Genomic DNA, 18351 nt, shown 5'->3' on the forward strand with positions numbered 1-18351 from the left:
TCATGAAAACAAGAGAATCCTCGAGAAAGAATGAATTAGAAACAACACACACATGTTAAACTCTTCTACGAGATCTCCTCTTACTAAGAAGAACCGAAGAAGAACAAGACCTGACTTGAGAAGCTAACTTGACTAAACTCTCTTTCTTGAATCCAAAAACAAATGAAGCAATCAAACTGAGAAAAACAAAGACCAACGATCTAGCTTCTCTCTTGAGCTCTTTCACCAAACTGATACCAAGCACGCAAGCTCCTAAAACCTTGAGAATCTCATCACTCTTTATCACCTTCCCAGAGACTTTGCAGTAACCATAAATCCACAGCATTACACAAACGAGAATCAAAATTGGTACTCTGTTCGGTTTCCTTCTCCACCCATCGAATCTCCCCCATCCTCTCCAAGACCCACCACCACCACCTCCTCTTCCTCCGCCTAAATCAGCAATGACGAGATCCAACGGCTGCGGTAGAATCTGGAGATTAGTAGACAGTAAAGACAGAGACTTGAACATAAGCCTCGCAATTCTTCCGTGCCCGGCTCTTTTCTTCCTCCTCCTCCTTGCACAAAGAACCAAACTTTGGAACTGGGTTCGGTGTGGAATCGAAGGGAGCGACACAGAGAATGGAGATATTGATGAAAGTCTCGGACTTTGTGGATGAATCAAATGAACCCCATTGAGATGCGTGGATAGATGATGAAGAGTCATCAGCTCTACTTTGTTTCTCGGTCTAATAGAAATAGCCGTTGTTCAATGAGTATGAGATTGTCAATTGTGTGTGTTCAGGTTTCTTCGAACCTGTTCTTCTATTTACACACGTTTGTAATAACAAAACCAAACCGGGATACTAAAAATTAAGACACAAAAATTCGAACTAAAACTGAAAATTCTCGGTTGTGTTTCTTTTCCTGGTTGTTAATGCTCCTTAAGATCGCCATAACTGTGATTACTTGATTGAAGTCACAGTGAATGATATTTGAGATTGAATGACAGAAGATCTAAGTTTTTTTCTCGTTTACTAACCGCCCTTGGGATCTGCAGGCCATTCTTCACCTCACATTTGTTCAAATTTGATATCATTTTAGACTTCGGATGTTCATGTTCCAAGTAAAAGTAGTCTCGAAAAAAATTGAAGTTAATTTAGTCTCGGTGCTTGCTAGATTTGAGTTTAGCATCTTTTGGATGTTGTGTTTCTTTAAGAATCTAGAGGCATATCTATAGGCAAGTGACTTGACCTTAGTACCAATTGGATTCAGATCAAATGTGGCAGAAGTAAAATATTGATGGCTGTTCCCACCCAATATAGAAAACAACTCCAAAAGCATTTATATTTCCTTTTCTCTTACAGCCGAGAACGATGATAGGCTTAGAGCATGTTTATCCCTAAGAAATCTTAGGGTTTTTTTTGTCTAAAAAAAAAAATTAAAAAGCAAACCAATCGCGGGCCGTCACGAATCAGTGGGGCCCGCGAACAGTGTAAGAAACTCATTAATTGGTTCTTAATTAGTAGTTTTTGTAACTGATCCTTAAAGGTTTTGTGGGGACCCATGCACTAAGAACCTCAATAAGGACCCCGGATAAACATGCACAAGACATTTTCTTGGAGTTTTCCTGGTCCTTAGCCAAACTCAAAGAAGTAATTCATTGTGATTCAAGCACTTTGTCCTCTTCTACACCTATTCATGTTCCGGGGAGACACTTAAATCAGTTGCTGCTTTGGTCCAAGAGCAAAATATTCGAGAGTCCAACGGTTTTCAGTGCTTCACTGCGTCAATTGGTGGTAACGGAGCTGAATATGCTTTTGATCATCAATATAAAAACACTGTATTACCATGTGAAACTAGATTTTGACAACTGAATGTTAAATTAACAACTTTTTGTTTAGTTGAAATATCTACTTTTATATAATTTATGTAAATGATTTATAATAGTTGTTTATTAGATGAACTAAATCATATGAGAATCAACATATGATATATCGTTTATCTGACCCATTTTCGATTGGGGAACTACTGTGATGAAACATTAAAAACCAAGATTGTGGAATAACTTATAATTTTTGCAATCGTAAAAATATCAATATATTTATATTTGATTCATCATGTAATCAAATAATATGAATATTAATTAAATTTTAATATTATTTTATTAATTAAAAGTATAGCTATCTTTAATATTTTGACTTTACAAATATTTTAGATGATAATTAGGCATATATACTCGTATTGACCAAGTATTGTAATGGAATTAGAATTAAGCACTGTAATGGAATTAGAAATAAGTATTGTAATTAGAGTTGTATTGGAATTAGTATTAAGTACAGTATTAATTAGAGTTTGAGTGTTATTGAATATATAATTTTAAATAAGTATTGTAATTAGAGTTTAAGTGTATTTCAATGGAGTTTAATGATTAATGCATGTGAAATTGGTTGTAATTCATTTTATAACTGCAATGGAATTTTCGTTTACAAGAACCACCGATTTTTATATAAAAGATATTTTTAATTTACTTTGTTAAGCAGTTACTTATCCATAATTGTTTGTTTGAGATCGGAATACAATAGCAACCTCGATCAAACCCATAAATTTATTGAAATAAGAAGATCAAACGCAAACACCAAGAATATATTTCCTTTTTTAAAAGGTTAAGAGATTCCCACTTCAATCAACCATATATTTCTTGCCATTGTATGAAAACTTTAAAAGGAGAAAGTGTATTTGAAGAGATCCAAAATCCAAAGAATAAACAAGATTTTGTTTACTCTGATTTTCATATAAAAGGACATCAAATTCCATTGAAATTGAATTCCAACAAAATCAAATAGAAATTGACAAGCTGATTTTAATTGATTTCATATTCCACCTATCAAATACACAATTCAAGATCAGTAGATTTCACTTTAAATTTGAATTCTATTAAATTCCATTGAATTCATTAATTCAATAGGATCCCCTTCTTCTTTTTTGAATGTATCAATAACATCCCCATAGATGTATCATATGATGTAGTAGCTGATATAGATAGAATGTAGACAACTTGTTAGTTTAAAATGCTCAAGTCATGAACAAGAAAGTAGAGAAAAAAAATTCTTTATTTCAAATTCAACAATAAAGTGAGTTACAAATCAAGAGTTCAATATTATACTAATAAAAATCCTTAAAGATTATGATTTAACTTTTTATTCATAAGTCTTAATCATTATCTTTTTAGTAATTCAAGACGGCTTCAACATATACATGAAGAGGGTTGGTTGTTTAATTAATATTTATTTTTGCTAGACGTTGTTGGCAAGCGTCATAGTAATTGACATGGAGAGGCTCTTTTAAGTAGATTTTACCCTCTAGAAATACTCTGTGATGGTCCGCATGATTATCTAAACAATTAATAAGAGGAGGATTGTTGCAATCCACTTATCGCCAAGAGCTGTTTTTTATCAAGAAGCGATAAAACTCGAAAATCAATGGTTGTTGGATGTAAACTCATGCATAGAACTTTGAAGATGCCTCATCAAACCGATGAGGTTGTGTAAAGCCTTAAACACTCACAAAGTAGGGTTGCACATATTATTATGTGATATTTTTTGTGGAACTTGCTTTGTGCTACTTGAACCTCTTTTTATTATTGGATAAACGACCAATTTCTACACGCAATCTTTTAACTACGGCACAATTCTACATATTAGAAGTATTAAAACAAGTTTCTCTCTAATTCAATCCACATAGACGATGTGGTTTTAATGTTTTTGAACTAAACTGATACCAAATCAATATGTTTTGGGACCGAATTTTAAACCCGACCCAACTGAGTCACCTATAAACTCGATCCAACTTTCGAATCAAACTTTGGTAAAGTTAAAAATTCGGATTGTGTCAGTTTAATTAGGTTAGGGCTTGGCTATATTTCAAATTCGTGAGCATTCAATCAATCTAAATCGGATTGTGTAGGTTTTAGTTAGTGCATTATGGAGATATATGTTTATCTTTTTGGCTAGGAAAAAAATAGGTTTTATTACTTGTAATATGTGGAATTAGGACGACGTCGAAAGATTTCTTGCTATATGATACCTTTTTTTTTTGAGCAACCTGCTATATGATACCTTTGGTATAGAAATAGGTCATTTGCTCGATTATTTTGCTTAGCGAATGATTGATCTCAGTTAATTAAATACAATTCAAAATCTAAGCACGTCGAATAAAGACTGTTATTCATAGATGTTACCAATGTATGTCCAGCACAGTTAAAAAACTCACAAAAGGTATACGATCTGAAAATGTTTGAGATGTATATTCATACTGTTCATGCTGACGATAACAAAAGAAAGAATCATGCAACACAGATTCAGTCATGGACATTGCAAAAGTGATCTAGTTTTGAATAGTGATTATTTCAAACCTTCACACGCTGACAAATTTTTTTTTTTTCGTTTGTATTTGGCGTTTTACGTTTACAGTTTCCCACAAAATGACCGTGCGATTGTAGTCTCATTAGACATATTTTCTTTTTTAATCAGAGTCACATGATCCATTGATCCTACACAGTAACAAGGAGATCACTGTTTTATTACAACTGAAGAAAACAAACATAACTACACCATAACCAGAAATTTCTCTTACTCCCAGAAACTCAATCTGGCAACAACATGAAGCCTTATGCAACCCTAAAAATCAGTTCCTTGCTTAAAAAAAAAATCAATTGTTTTTGAAATGAGAAAAGTCTACAAGACTTTGCCTCCTCCAATTTCTTTCCATAACAGACTTGCCAACCCAAACTTTTTTTGCTCTTGCTAACTGGTCCTGGGACACTTGCGGAAGAAGCAATCTTTATGGACTTTTCAACCTGACTCTCGTCACAAACAGAGTTTTTCTTATTGTTAGAATGATAAACCATGTGGTTGCAGTGATTTTCTTTTTGGTCATTAGTAGCAACGCCGAGCTCAGAACTGTCTTTAAGATCTGAGCATGCAAGCCACATAAATAGAAAATACATTAAAAAAATACTAATAAATACCAATGAATAAAAATCTAGTAAAACAAATATAATTATATGCTATTTTAGATGATAAATTTTATTACACATTTTAAATTATTTTAAAAAAAAAATCAATCTAAACCTAACTTAGGGACCACGCTAAACCTAGGGAACAGGCTAATACTCTCCTATATATAAATAGGGACATAATCATCAGGTTCTCACAAGTCACAACACACAAATAAAAAAGCAGAGAGTACTTTTATCGAGCTGTTAGCAGAATAATGTTGGATATCAATCTGTTTCGAGAAGAGAAGGGGAACAATCCGGAGATCATCCGAGATTCTCAACGGAAGAGATTCGCCAGTGTTGATCTCGTCGACGAGATTATCGAGCTCGACAAAGAATGGCGTCAGCGTATGTATCGCATCACTATAATTGAATCGTTTCTCTTTGTGAGCTTTGATTGATTTCTTCTGTGTGTTTCAGGTCAATTTGAAGTAGATAATTTGCGCAAGGAGCTCAACAAGCTGAACAAGCAAATCGCCAAGCTCAAAATCGTTAGTTCCTTTGGAACCTTCTTCTTGTTGTACTTAGGATCTAATAAGTTAGTTATAAGGAGCCTTCTTATTTGATAATAAACTGATATAGTTTTCTGTATGCCAATTCGTTTGGCTGAACTTGATTGATATTTTAATAATATTTTATCCGATTTTGTAATGAGATTTTTATTCTTGTTTCTTTTTGGAATAGTCTAGTGCTGATGCGACGGAGCTGATTCAGCAAACAGAGAAGAACAAAGAAGATTATTCTACGAAGGAGAAGGAAGTTGGTGAAGCATGTGATGTTTTGAAAGACAAACTGAAGGAGGTTGGCAATCTCATCGACGACTCTGTTCCAGTTTTTGAAGATGAGGTTTGTTCCTTTTCTCTCTTTCCCTAAGTTTGTGACTGGAAAGGATAATGATTTAATATACAAGTTTTTTTTTTTTTCAATTTGCAGAAAGATAACCCTGTGATTGATTTTTGGGGTGATAAGCGGGTTGCTCCGCCTGGTCAGAAGCTGAAGAACCATGTGGATCTCGTTGAGCTTCTCGACATTGTAGATACTAAGAGAGGTGCTGAGATTGCTGGAGGAAGAGGCTTTTTCCTTAAAGGAGATGGTGTGCTACTTAACCAGGCTCTGATCAGCTTTGGGCTAGACTTCTTGAAGGATAGAGAGTTCACATTATTGCAACCTCCTTTTTTCATGAGGAAGGAAGTCATGGCCAAGTGTGCACAGTTGGCTCAGCATGATGAACAACTATACAAGGTCTGTAAAAACTTTTGTTTAGTTCTGTTGTTGAGATTTTATTTTATGAGTAAAAAATCTTTTGTTTTCTTTTGTTCAGGTGACTGGTGCTGGGGATGATAAATACCTTATTGCAACTGCTGAGCAACCTCTTTGTGCATACCATATGGATGAATGGATCGATCCCAAGGAGCTTCCCATAAAGTATAATAATACACAGCGTTTAGACTATTGTTTCTTTGTGTGTGAAAAACTCTCATGACATGATTACTTGTTTGGTACAGATATGCTGGTTACTCGACCTGCTTTAGAAAAGAAGCTGGTTCCCATGGAAGAGATACACGTGGCATTTTCCGTGTTCACCAGTTTGAGAAAATTGAACAGTTTTGCATCACTAGCCCTAACGACAATGCTTCGTGGAAAATGATGGAGGAGATGATGGAGCACTCTAAAAAATTTTACCAAGAGGTAATTAATTTTCAATATATTCAAAGTTAACAAAAACTCTATTAGTTTTTTTTTTTTTGTTTCTAATTAGCTATTTTGTATTCCTCTGCAGCTAAAAATTCCATACCGAGTCGTGTCAATTGTCTCTGGAGCATTGAACGATGCAGCTGCAAAGAAGTATGACTTGGAAGCTTGGTTTCCTTCGTCAGAGACTTACAGAGAGCTTGTGTCTTGTTCCAACTGTACAGACTACCAAGCTCGAAGGCTTGATATCAGATACGATCAGAAAAAGGAGGTAAAAGCTCTCGCGGCTCTTTTTCGTTCCATAAAGCAAAATATATATTTGATCTTTTGTCTAATATTTTTTTTTTTTTTTTGATGCAGAGCAATGAGCAGCAGACGAAGCAGCAGTATGTGCATATGCTGAATTCGACTCTTACTGCGACTGAGAGGACCCTTTGCTGCATTCTCGAGAACTACCAGCGTGAAGATCGTGTGGACATCCCTGAGGCTTTGCAGTGTTTTATGGGCGGACGAACGTTTTTGCCCTTCAAGGCAAAAAAAACTTAAAGCCGATTGATATTATATTATTATTGTGATTTTCATAAAAAAATTCATTGTTATCTCTTTGTTTAGATAATCTCTACATGATGATAGCAAATGAAAGAATCATGCAACACTGATTCAGTCTACTAGTTTTACAAAAGACTCTTATCCTTTCATGATCTATGGATTCATATTTTAAAATTGTACCTTGGTTAAACAACAGACAAGAATGTAGCAGACAAGAATCCAGCTAAGCTCTAAGCCTGATGGTGCAAAGTAGTTGTTGAGAATGACATATATGATGCGAGAGGGAAAATGGTTACATAACCGTAGAACACTCCGAGATTAGTGTCATAATAGTTCCATTCTTGTTTCTTCCATTTTGTGAGCTAACAAATGTTCCCTATTGATGCTCTGCTACAAAGATAAAAAGGTTGTGCATACAATGAATGTATCCCTCAGTCAGAATCACAGAACATTGTAAAACCTTATCTTCATCGTTCTAGAAAGAGGAGCCACATCACATCTACTCACTCTATAGAAAGAGGACATAAGATACTCATGCGAAGGAAAATAGAGGTTACAGGTAGTACAGTACTGATGGATAGACTTTCACCGGACATCTTCAAGCTTTGAATATAACATTTTTTTTTTATAATCAGAGTCACATGATCCTACACATAGATCATTGTTTTTATTACCACTGAAGAAAACCAACGTAAGTAACTACACAATAACCAGAAAGTTCTCTTACTCCCAGAAACTCTCCTTAGCTTAAAAAAAAAATCAATAGTTTTTGAAATAAGAAAAGTCTACAATACTTGCCTGCTCCAAATTCTTTCAATAACAGACTCGCCAAACCAAAGTTCTTGTTTGCTCTTGCTTTGGCCTCCCTGGGACACTTGCGGAAGAAGCAATCTTTATGGACTTTTCAACCTACCTTTCGTGACAAACAGAGTTTTTCTTATTGCTAGAATGAGAAACCATGTGGTTGCAGTGATTTTCTCCTTGATCATTAGTAGCAACGCCGAGCTCAGAACCGTCTTCAAGATCTGAGCCTGCAAGCCTTTGAAGAACCCTGAGGCTCCTTCTTTTTTCCATATAGCAGAGATGACGTAGGGAATCGTTTTCCTGATTCTTTTTGGGAGCTTCTTCGCTTCATTGTCCTTGGAGTCATCTGCTGCTTGGATCATCACCTTGCACCTACCAAAAAAACCATGAATGTATATAGATCACATATCCTCCAAAAGAGTCTGGATCAATGCAAAGCTGTATAATACCTGATGGCTGGATATGTGATGACGGTAGCAGCGCTTTTTGAAACGGCACCTAAGAAGAAGGCCATAAAGGCAGAGAGAACTACAGGGGAAGAGTCTTTGTTGGCTTTTGCCTTTCTTTTTTCAAGGAGGTTCTGTTTCAGCTGATCAAACACTGTATACTACAAAGAGAAAGAAGCTTATTGTTCAGCTAATTGCAGATAGTGAACAATGTATGAAGTTGGTGGTTTTAAATGAGAATGGTACCTGAATTGCAGGATTGGAGGTGAGTAAAAGAGAGATCCCAAGGCCATCAAATGCATTTCCCCAAGCACCTTCGGTTAAGGTCTTCCACAGTCCCTTAGCTTTGCCAAACTCGCTTGTTTGCATCCTTGATGAAGCTGTATCTAGAGGCTACACAAAACATAGAAGAAGTTATTATTTAGCATAGAGAAGATAGAAGACCAAGTAGGTTATTTGAATTAGAGCTGAGTGCAAAAGCAAACGTACTTGGGTCAAAACAGAGGTACAAACTCCAGCAGCAGCAGCGAGGAGCAGGTTAGCCGTTGTACCAATTGACTTGGAACCAAATTTTTCACAGTGCAACCTCTTGAAATAGCTGTAACTATAGAAGTAGATGAAAGAGGAAACGAAGGACTGGAGATTCTTAGTCCCAAGGCCTTGATACAAAGAGAGAACCTTCCCTGAAGAAATCGCTTCCCAAAACACATCCGACAAGTATCTGAAAACGTTACAGAAAAAAACAAAACACAGCTTTAGACAAACTCAAACAGACAATCATACTAAACCATGAAAACTCTGTTCTCAATAAATAGCTTCTTATTATCGATTACACCAAATTACGAATCTAAGAGAAAAAAAGGAGGCTGCTTTGGAGTTACCCATCAAAAAACAAAATCAAAAGGTTGAGCCTTGATCGAAGAATTGAATTCTAAGTTACGATCCAAGATCTACAAGGGACCAATAGATAAAAATCAAAACTTGTAAAGAAAACCAATTTCTTCATCGTTTTCAACTTCTCAGGCGAGACAGAGATAAACACACGCAATAGAAAGGATCATGATCCCGTAACAAACCAGAGCACGAAGGTTGTGTAAATAAAGAAGAAGGAGAAGAGAGAGGAAACCTGTATTTCTGCTGACCGCGAACGCTGATCTCGGCCTGGAACTTGGATTTACAAGTATCGAGAGGGTACAGAATGGTTGTGCTGAGAAGCGAGCCTATAGCTCCAGATGTAGCCTCCGAGATAGATTCCAGATCAACCCCCATCTTCTTCCCTCACAAATCAGCCGCAGAGACAGAGAGAGAGAGAGAGATGAAATGAGATTGTCTTTTTTTCTTTTCTTTATTAGGAGAAGAAGGGAGGAAGGTATGGGATCACAATGAAAGTGTTGTGTCCGTCTTGGGATTTTAAACAAGCCGTGTCAGAGTTGTTTTACCGACGTCTACATCATACTCTCGCCTACTCGGCATTACCGTCCTGGTTTAGTTCGGTCAAACGAAACAATTAAAAGTGGCGCCACGTGGTTTTCATGTTTTTTCTTAAAACAGGCTAGCCTCCAGCCCATGAGAGCCCAATAGTCACCGTGTTAGATTCATAGTCATCAGTCTTATCGTCAAATAAATCCTTATTGTCATTTGGATTGATTAATATTGACATTTTTTTCTATGTTTTTACATTATGCTTCCTGTAATGAGATGTATTATGCATCCGTTGATGAGAATATATATCTTTTATACACTGTACATTTTCATCTACACGTATAGAAACTATCCTTACGACCGCTTGGAATAGGACTTCATAGAGGAAGTTATGATTCACCTTGGTTTTCATACGATTTGGATTGGCTAGATCATGCAATGTGTGAAAACTGTGTCTTACTCCTTCTTAATCAACGAGACGGCACATGTAGTGTAGATGAAAATGTGCAGTGTAGATGAAAATGTCAATATTAATCAATCCAAATGACAATATAGCTCAAGGACCTTTCCTTGCAGTTTTCATGGTCCTTAGCCAGTCTCAAAGAAGCAATTCGTTGTGATTCAAGCACTTTGTCCCCTCCTACGCCTATTCATGTTCAGGGGAGACACTCAAATCAATTGCCGCTTTGGCCAAAAAAAAAATATTCCAGAGTCCAGCGATTTTTAGTGATTCACGGCGTCAATTGCGTCAATTGGTGGTAACGGAGCTAAGATATGCTTTTGATCGGTCAATTGTTTTTACCATTGAATGTAAAAACACTTTAGTGCCATGTGAAACTAGATTTTGACAAGTGAATGTTAAATTAACAACTTTTTGTTTTGTTGAAATATCTATTTATTATATAATTTATGTAAATGATTTATTTTAGTTGTTCATTAGATGAACTAAATAACATGAGAATCAAAATATGATATATCGTTTATCTGACATGTTTCGATTGGATCAATCTTCGTTTTTAATTGTCTCATCAAAGTAGTTTTTGTTTGAATTTAATAATAAAATATATTTATTTATTTTTTAAACATATCTTATATTTAATATATATCCATAATTATTTGTTTGAGATCAAAAAACAATAGCAACCTCGATCAAACCCAAAAAATTATTGAAAGAAGAAGATAAAACACAAACACCAAGAGTATATTTTTTTTAAGTCAAGAGACTCTCACTTCAATCAATCATAGATGTCTTACCATTGCATGAGAACTTTAAAAGCATGAAGTATATTTGAAGAAATCCAAAATCCAAACAAGAAACACTAGATTTTGTTTAATCTAATTTTTCTTATAAAAGTACATCAAATTCCTTTGGAACTAAATTCCAACAAAAACAAATAGAATTTTTATGATTTTAATTGATTTCATATTATATCTAGCAAATATTTAATCCAAATGGATTGCACTTTAAATTTGAATTCTATTAAATTTCATTGAATTCATTATTCAATAACACCCCTTTAAATGAATCATATACATAGAAAGCTAAGTGGTATATGATGTATCGATATAGATAAGATGCAGATAATTTGTTTAGTCTCAAAGTGTACAAGCAATGAACCAGAATAGAAGAAAGCAAAGCTTATTTATATTAAATTCAATAATAAAGTGATTCTTACTAATCAATAAGAAGTAGACCTTTAAAAACACAGAAGCAGACCTTGAAAACTTCGACGTCTTGATCGAATTCAAGATATAAATGAGTAGGATGATCCCTCATCAAACCATTGCTGAGTTTGGGTAAAAGCTTATAAGCTCTCCAAGTTAGGTTATAAATAGCCGATTTTCTTCTATCTCTGTAAGAGATTGTTGAACCACGAACCGGTTGACAAATGTATAGAAATTGAGACACAAATCTTGAAAGTTTTATCTCGTTTTGGCCTCAGCTCTCGGTGGAACGGTTTGAATGACAGAATGAAACCAACGGTAATAGATCAGCAAAATAATTTTTATTGTTTGTATATGTGTTGGTTGTTCATATATATTGTTGTTAAATTTTAAACCAATCAAAGTGATATTTTTCATAAGTTATTTGTCATTTGATCATATTTTATTATATAGGATATTTTTATTGTATTTGTCTATAAATCTAACCATTTATTATGTTTGTGTATATTAGATAAAACTTGTTCACATTTTGAAATATTTGATTACATTGGAATCCTTGTAGTTTTTTCTGTTACAATATTAAAATAGTACACAAGTTTTTTATATAATTATATAAGTGTATTTAATTTTGTTTGTATTGAATGATATTATGTATCTACTGCAATCTAAGGGGGTGTTATTGGATTGAGAAATAAATGGAATTGAATGTAACCGTAAATGAAAGTATAATATTTGAGGTGAATGTAATGTACTGAATTAAACCAAGTATGGATTCAACCAACTGAATATTGATTTATGTATCAACCAACTGAACAGATTTATATACCATGATTGTGTTGTTTTAAATTTTTGCCTTGTTGAAATTGAAAATCGTGAATGTATTTTTGAATATATTATTCTACGGATGAACAGATAAAATACCGGTTCGTACAACTCAAACCAGTTTGATATTAAACTTGTTTAGTAAATTGGTTTAATATTTAGATCACACTCTAATGATGTTGTGTGTAGAGTGCAATTTAAATCATATTTGAAGCGGGTGTATTTTAGTGGTATATGAATGTATCATTAAATATATGTCTTGATTTTAATTTTCAAATTTAAATATATTGGTTTAAATTAGATAGTAGGCTTGGTTTAATAACAAACCCATGTATTCAGTCAATATGTACCTTACACCTTCAGTAAGGATAGTTTATTCACCTATCCTTAAAAAGAGATACAAATCATCATCATCTCTTCTTTGAATGTGGATATTCAGCTAGCATATGGAACTATTTTGCTAGTAAAGTTTGGCCATCTCCTCCTGCTGATGTCCACTCAGCTGCAGCTTGGATTAATATGGTCAGGTCATCGTCTTCACCGCAGGCAAGGTGTATTATAAAGCCCTTGTTTCAGTCTTCCATTTATCATATCTAGAAGGAAAGGAACCGGAGGATCTTCACATCTCAGGAATCTCCAACCACCACCATTCGCGCAGCTGTGGACCGCCAGATCAGAGACCGCCTACTCTCCATTCCAGCTTCTCCTCGCATCCAGCCGTCGTTTCTTGAGTTCTTCTTTGCCTGCACAAAGTCCCCCTGAAGCCTTAGTTTTTATGTTCTCTTGTATTGGGTTGTTCTTGTTTGTAATGTTTCGCTAAATAAGTTGCTAATGCAACATGTAAACGTTCAGAAAATGGTATGAAATTTATCATGATTACAAAAAGAAAAAAAAAAAAAAAAAAACTTGTGTTAAAATACAACTATGCGTGGTCGTTAAAAATCAAGCGGTAAACAATAAGAAAACTACTTGTGCGTAGTGACAAGAGAAAAGAAAAATTACTCGCGTTAATAAAGAAGAGAGTGCATATATTTACGAAAATGCCACTAGAATAGAAGCAAAAGAAGCCTTTCTATTTGTTCACCACCTCCTTGGTTGGTTGCAAGTTGCAATCGTCACCGCCACCACAATCTCCCGAACTTTATTGGGGGGTTTTCCTAGGGCTTTTCAATCTTCGCGTCTTCCTCATTCTCCAGTTCAGGTCAGGGCTTATTCCTCGTTTCTCTATCTATTCTTCACGATCCTGCTCTCTCTTGTTGCTCGATTTATAAATCTGATTGCAAATTTTAAGCTAATTGGTCCATTTTGATCTTTCAAGCTCTAACTACTTGAATCTTGAATCCGAGACTCTGATTCTTTCTTCTAATTTGATTATTGTGTGCAGTTTCCAGATGGCGAGATACGCAGCTGGTACGGTTGACTGTCCTGGCTCACCCAAATCTGTGCGAATCGTTGTGGTTGGTGACAAGGGCACTGGCAAATCCAGCTTGATTGTCGCTGCAGCCTCCGATTCTTTCCCTCCCAATGTCCCTCCTGTTCTCCCCGATACCAATCTTCCTTTGGAGTTCTTCCCTGACGGCGTTCCCGTCACCATTGTCGACACTTCCTCCAGGTATATTATATCTCGTTCTATTTGTTTTTGACATGAGCAATGATAAGACTACTTGAAGGATAGTGATGAACTGGAAGGAATAGTATTAGCACGTACGGTGTCGATGTTGGGATAGCAGTGTGCCTACTGTTTAGTTACTTGTTAAAGGGTTTAGGGTATTCATGCTTTGACAGCTTTGTTGATTTGCTTAATGTTTCTTTTCATATTTCTGCTCGTGGGTTTAGGCCGGAAGATAGGGAGATGGTTGCCGAGGAATTGAGGAATGCAGATGCGGTGGTTTTGACTTATGACTGTGGTCGTCCTGAGACTCTCGAAGGTTTGAGTACTTACTGGCTCCCAGAGCTTCGGCGATTAGAGGTTTGATTTTCCTTTCTCTCTGTTTTCTGTTTTGTCATGTCAATCTTGTTGTTGTAGTAGGTGTATAATTTTCCTCCTGGTGGTCATGTCACTGTTCTTGTGTACAAATGTCTAGAAGATTTGTTGTTACCTAAAGTTTAGCTGTTTCTTATTATGATTGGCTTGTGATATTTTTTGACAGGTAAAAGTTCCTATAATAGTAGCAGGGTGTAAGCTCGACTTGAGAGACGACAATAGCCAAGTCAGCCTCGAACAAGTGATGTCACCTATAATGCATCAGTTTCGGGAGATTGAGACGTGTATCGAGTGTTCTGCCCTGAAACAACTCCAGGTTTTATGACTTCTGTCATTCCTCTCAAGATATAACATTTGTCTTACCTCAATCATGGCTAAAAGTTGGTTCGGGGTAGGTAGCTTAGGCATGTGATTGTCTTACTAAGAAACTTCAAGGATTTTAGTTGTGCTAACTTTTTGCTGTAAAGTGGTTACTATTGTGATTGAATTGCACTTTTATTGGGGATGAATTTCTAGATGAGAGTTATAAATTATATTTCAGGCCTGAACTGTCATCCTAATAAAAAAAATTTCCTGTAGGCACAAGAAGTTTTCTACTATGCACAAAAAACAGTCCTTCACCCAACAGGACCTCTGTTCGATCAAGAGTCCCAGTCACTGAAACCCCGGTGTGTAAGGGCTTTGAAGCGTATCTTTATACTCTGTGACCATGACAGAGATGGTGCTCTTAGCGAGGCTGAGTTAAATGATTTTCAGGTTCTTTTTTTTCTCTCTTTTTATGTTTCATGTGTTTTAACTATTTATCAAATTGGCTCTATCCTTTAGATTTCTTAAAAGACGTTATGATTCTCTTATCCCGATGACACATCTAATAGCTGTTTCAAAATAGGTCAAGTGTTTCCATGCACCATTGCAACCTTCTGAAATTGACGGTGTTAAGAGGGTTGTGCAAGAAAAGTTGCCTGAAGGTGTGAATGAAAGAGGACTGACAGTGACCGGCTTCCTGTTTCTACATGCACTTTTTATTGAGAAAGGGAGGCTCGAGACAACATGGACTGTACTTCGGAAGTTTGGGTATAACAATGATATAAGACTCGCTGATGAATTGCTTCCACCTTCATTATTCAAGCGAGCACCTGATCAGGTAAAATTGCACAAACGGAATCCATTACTGGAGTCATTGGGCTTTCTAGTCATCCACAACTGGATGGGCTGTTTATTGATTTCTGTGTTTTTAATTTTAAGAAAAAGACGAATTTGAATGCTTACAAGTTACAATACTGGGATACAGTGACGTTACAGCTCACATTAGCCTGTCTTCCTTGTCAATGTCCAGCTAATGGTTGTGTTCATTTTTTTTTTTGTAGAGTGTCGAGTTGACGGATGTAGCAGTCGACTTCCTGAAAGGAATGTATGTGTTGTTTGATGACGATGGGGTAATTCTCCTTTTTAACTAATGGCTTAAGTTGCAGTTCTTATAGTTGTCATAATGAATTTTTACTTTGCAGGATAATAATCTGAGACCTCAAGAGATCGAGGATCTTTTTTCAACCGCACCTGAAAGGTAGTTTTTTCCACCTCGTGAAAGCAAAAAACGTGTAATTTTGATTAATCTCCATTACATTAAAATGCCAAGTGAATGGCAGTCCTTGGACGGAAGCTCCTTATGTGGATGCGGCAGAGAAAACTGCCCTTGGAGGACTATCATTTGATGCTTTCCTGTCACTGGTTATCAACCCTCTCCTACAAACATTTTATATGCATTCAAATACATATAATCATTCTTCTTTTTTTTCATTTTTTTATTTGATTTTGAGAGATTAAGATGTCATGCAAGTCTTCTGTCTGTCAGAATTGTTTGTGTATCTTTATCCTTTATCGTAATCTTTCAATTCTATCGTTGCAGTGGTCACTGATGACACTATTAGAACCGGCTCGGAGTGTGGAACACTTGATTTACATTGGATTCCCGGGTGATCCATCTTCTGCAATTCGTCTTACTAGGAGAAGACGTTTAGATCGCAAAAAGAAACAGTGTGAAAGAAAAGTTTTCCAGTGCTTTGTTTTCGGACCCAATAACGCTGGAAAATCTGCATTACTGAATTGCTTTCTTGGAAGGTTTGCCAAATTAGCTCTCACCGAAACTTGTTACATTTCCAAAAATACAATCAGGATGACATATTCATGTGGTTTACTGTTGTGTCTCTTCATGATCTAGGTCATATGCTGATATTCCGGGATCAACCGCTGATGAGCGCTACGCAGTAAATGTGGTCGATGAATCTGGGGTGAGTGGGATTTCTTATGCAGTTTGTTTCATCATGTGTGTTTTTGTGTATATATTTGGATACATTTCACCTCGCGAATAATGTCCAATGTACGATATACTAAACAAGAATGGCAAACTTGAGTGTTAATTTGGGAACTTTGAGAAGGGAACTAGGTAGAGATATCTTTGATGAGTTGTTTCTATTGGCACATGCATGCGTTTCCAACGAGTACATTTTGAACAAAATTGTTCAGATGTGCTACTTTTTTGGCTACTTGAGGCTACTTTTTTCTTAGTTTATCATTGCTCATTAATCTGATAATTGCAAATCTCTGTGTGTAGAGTGCAAAGAAAACGCTTGTGATGAGGGAAATTCCAGAAGGTGGGGCTCAAGGGCTATTTTCATCCAAGGAGTCGTTGGCTGCATGTGACATAGCTGTCTTCGTGTATGACAGGTATATTTTGTTCTGTTTGATTGGTTGAAATAGGCTTGTCATTCTCCCTGTACAGCATTCTCCACTTGTAGTTTGTGTGTGACAATTGCGTTAACTGGATGCAAATGTTTGATATACCTTGACGAGGCTTTGAGTTGCTGTTTGCATTCCTGACTTATTTTTTCACACCCAGTTCTGATGAGTCGTCATGGAAGAGAGCGACTGAGTTGCTTGTAGAAGTTGCAACTCACGGGGAGGCCACTGGATATGAGGTCCCTTGCCTCATGGTTTCAGCGAAAGACGATCTTGATTCATTCCCGATTTCCATACAAGAATCCACCAGGGTAGGGTCCCTTGCCTATGAGTCAATCAAAAAAGCTCTCGAATAACTTACAAAGCACCTTACTTATTCACATTGATCTTTCTTGCAGGTGACGCAAGATATGGGAATAGAGCCTCCGGTACCCATCAGCTCCAAATTGGGGGATTTCAACAACTTATTCCGTAAAATCTTAACAGCAGCGCAACATCCTCATCTGAGTATTCCAGAGACCGAAGCAGGAAAAAGCCGCAAACATTACAACAGGCTAATCAACCGCTCTCTTATGGCTGTCTCAAGTACGTTTTCTTCCGTAGTCTTAATTTCTGACGCAAGTTTTCTCACAAACAAACCCATAACACAAAAAGCTTCAGACTCATGATTGCTGAAATCTCCTTTTAAATTTTGTAAACAGTTGGAGCTGCTGCTGTGGTCGTTGGGCTGGCTGCATACCGTGTGTATGCAGCAAGAAAGAGCACTTCTGCCTGAGAAGATTGAGAATGAAGAACCTAATGGTCTCAAGGTGCGAACACTTTTGTTCCGGGTTTGTTTATCATTCCCAGGTTTCTTACCAGAGTATTGTTGCTTTGAAGTGATGGTTGAAGATCTGTAGGAACACAAACATTTTAGGGACAGAAAAAGAGAACATGGTCAAATATACTTTGTGTTGAGTTTCTTCAATAACAAAACGAACTTTTTGTCTCCTTGGTGGTTGTTCTTATTTTTGGTTGCTCTGTTCTACAAATCAACAAGCAACAACACTTTAAAAATCAACACCCGGACTTTATCAAATCTCACACCAGAGAACTTTTGTTCATCCTGCTACAGCTCTTGTAGACAAAATAAGATGTCATATTATGTTATAAAATGGATGCAATCGTTCACGTGTTGAAAATTTCACTTCATT

At 36.2% G+C, this 18351-nt stretch overlaps 4 protein-coding genes across 7 annotated transcripts; 2 read left to right on the forward strand and 2 right to left on the reverse strand.

The window, feature by feature from the left end:
- Positions 1 to 3: 3 nt before the first annotated feature.
- BNAC07G28020D lies at positions 4 to 2948 on the reverse strand. The gene has a single exon (XM_013791837.3). The coding sequence runs from the start codon at positions 704 to 706 to the stop codon at positions 56 to 58; it is 651 nt and encodes a 216-aa protein (XP_013647291.1). The 5' UTR covers positions 707 to 2948; the 3' UTR covers positions 4 to 55.
- A 1574-nt stretch (positions 2949 to 4522) lies between these two features.
- On the forward strand, positions 4523 to 7765 carry LOC106348674 (serine--tRNA ligase, cytoplasmic). 3 transcript variants are annotated; one of them, XM_022706408.2, is made up of 8 exons: positions 4523 to 5386; positions 5459 to 5529; positions 5723 to 5884; positions 5972 to 6280; positions 6360 to 6463; positions 6544 to 6727; positions 6819 to 7001; positions 7103 to 7765. In XM_022706408.2, the coding sequence occupies exons 1-8, from the start codon at positions 5254 to 5256 to the stop codon at positions 7274 to 7276; spliced, it is 1320 nt and encodes a 439-aa protein (XP_022562129.1). In that variant the 5' UTR covers positions 4523 to 5253; the 3' UTR covers positions 7277 to 7765. The 3 variants fall into 3 exon arrangements, with proteins under 3 accessions (XP_022562129.1, XP_022562130.1, XP_013643915.1); XM_022706409.2 differs by having other exon boundaries at positions 7106 to 7765; XM_013788461.3 differs by having other exon boundaries at positions 4527 to 5386; positions 7091 to 7765.
- Positions 7766 to 7883: 118 nt separating this feature from the next.
- LOC106348673 (peroxisomal adenine nucleotide carrier 2) lies at positions 7884 to 9916 on the reverse strand. The gene is made up of 5 exons (XM_013788460.3): positions 9656 to 9916; positions 9019 to 9250; positions 8776 to 8922; positions 8533 to 8690; positions 7884 to 8455 (listed from the first exon to the last, which is right to left on the reverse strand). Exons 1-5 carry the CDS (start codon positions 9796 to 9798, stop codon positions 8173 to 8175), a joined length of 963 nt encoding a protein of 320 aa, XP_013643914.1. The 5' UTR covers positions 9799 to 9916; the 3' UTR covers positions 7884 to 8172.
- A 3560-nt stretch (positions 9917 to 13476) lies between these two features.
- Positions 13477 to 18148, forward strand: LOC106411248 (mitochondrial Rho GTPase 1). 2 transcript variants are annotated; one of them, XM_013851967.3, is made up of 15 exons: positions 13477 to 13639; positions 13823 to 14050; positions 14275 to 14407; positions 14589 to 14738; positions 15002 to 15178; positions 15312 to 15566; positions 15790 to 15858; positions 15931 to 15986; positions 16069 to 16150; positions 16329 to 16540; positions 16641 to 16710; positions 17034 to 17146; positions 17319 to 17469; positions 17557 to 17743; positions 17860 to 18148. In XM_013851967.3, exons 2-15 carry the CDS (start codon positions 13830 to 13832, stop codon positions 17931 to 17933), a joined length of 1950 nt encoding a protein of 649 aa, XP_013707421.2. In that variant the 5' UTR covers positions 13477 to 13639; positions 13823 to 13829; the 3' UTR covers positions 17934 to 18148. The 2 variants fall into 2 exon arrangements, with proteins under 2 accessions (XP_013707421.2, XP_013707422.2); XM_013851968.3 differs by having other exon boundaries at positions 13517 to 13639; positions 13830 to 14050.
- Positions 18149 to 18351: the final 203 nt, after the last annotated feature.

Source organism: Brassica napus, chromosome C7 (assembly GCF_020379485.1).
Source record: "Brassica napus cultivar Da-Ae chromosome C7, Da-Ae, whole genome shotgun sequence".
NCBI classification, from domain to species: Eukaryota; Viridiplantae; Streptophyta; class Magnoliopsida; order Brassicales; family Brassicaceae; genus Brassica; species Brassica napus.

Bases quoted from the DNA above. Each gene is read 5' to 3' on its own strand.
- BNAC07G28020D (XM_013791837.3), bottom strand. From the start codon at position 706: ATGACTCTTCATCATCTATCCACGCATCTCAATGGGGTTCATTTGATT.
- LOC106348674 (XM_013788461.3), top strand. From the start codon at position 5,254: ATGTTGGATATCAATCTGTTTCGAGAAGAGAAGGGGAACAATCCGGAG. The intron at 6,281-6,359 runs GTCTGTAAAAAC...TCTTTTGTTCAG, and splicing joins ATGATGAACAACTATACAAG to GTGACTGGTGCTGGGGATGA. The intron at 6,728-6,818 runs GTAATTAATTTT...ATTCCTCTGCAG, and splicing joins CTAAAAAATTTTACCAAGAG to CTAAAAATTCCATACCGAGT.
- LOC106348673 (XM_013788460.3), bottom strand. From the start codon at position 9,798: ATGGGGGTTGATCTGGAATCTATCTCGGAGGCTACATCTGGAGCTATA. The intron at 8,923-9,018 runs GTACGTTTGCTT...TGTTTTGTGTAG, and splicing joins GTACCTCTGTTTTGACCCAA to CCTCTAGATACAGCTTCATC. The intron at 8,691-8,775 runs GTACCATTCTCA...TTCTCTTTGTAG, and splicing joins CCTCCAATCCTGCAATTCAG to TATACAGTGTTTGATCAGCT.
- LOC106411248 (XM_013851967.3), top strand. From the start codon at position 13,830: ATGGCGAGATACGCAGCTGGTACGGTTGACTGTCCTGGCTCACCCAAA. The intron at 16,541-16,640 runs GTTTGCCAAATT...TTCATGATCTAG, and splicing joins CTGAATTGCTTTCTTGGAAG to GTCATATGCTGATATTCCGG. The intron at 16,711-17,033 runs GTGAGTGGGATT...CTCTGTGTGTAG, and splicing joins ATGTGGTCGATGAATCTGGG to AGTGCAAAGAAAACGCTTGT.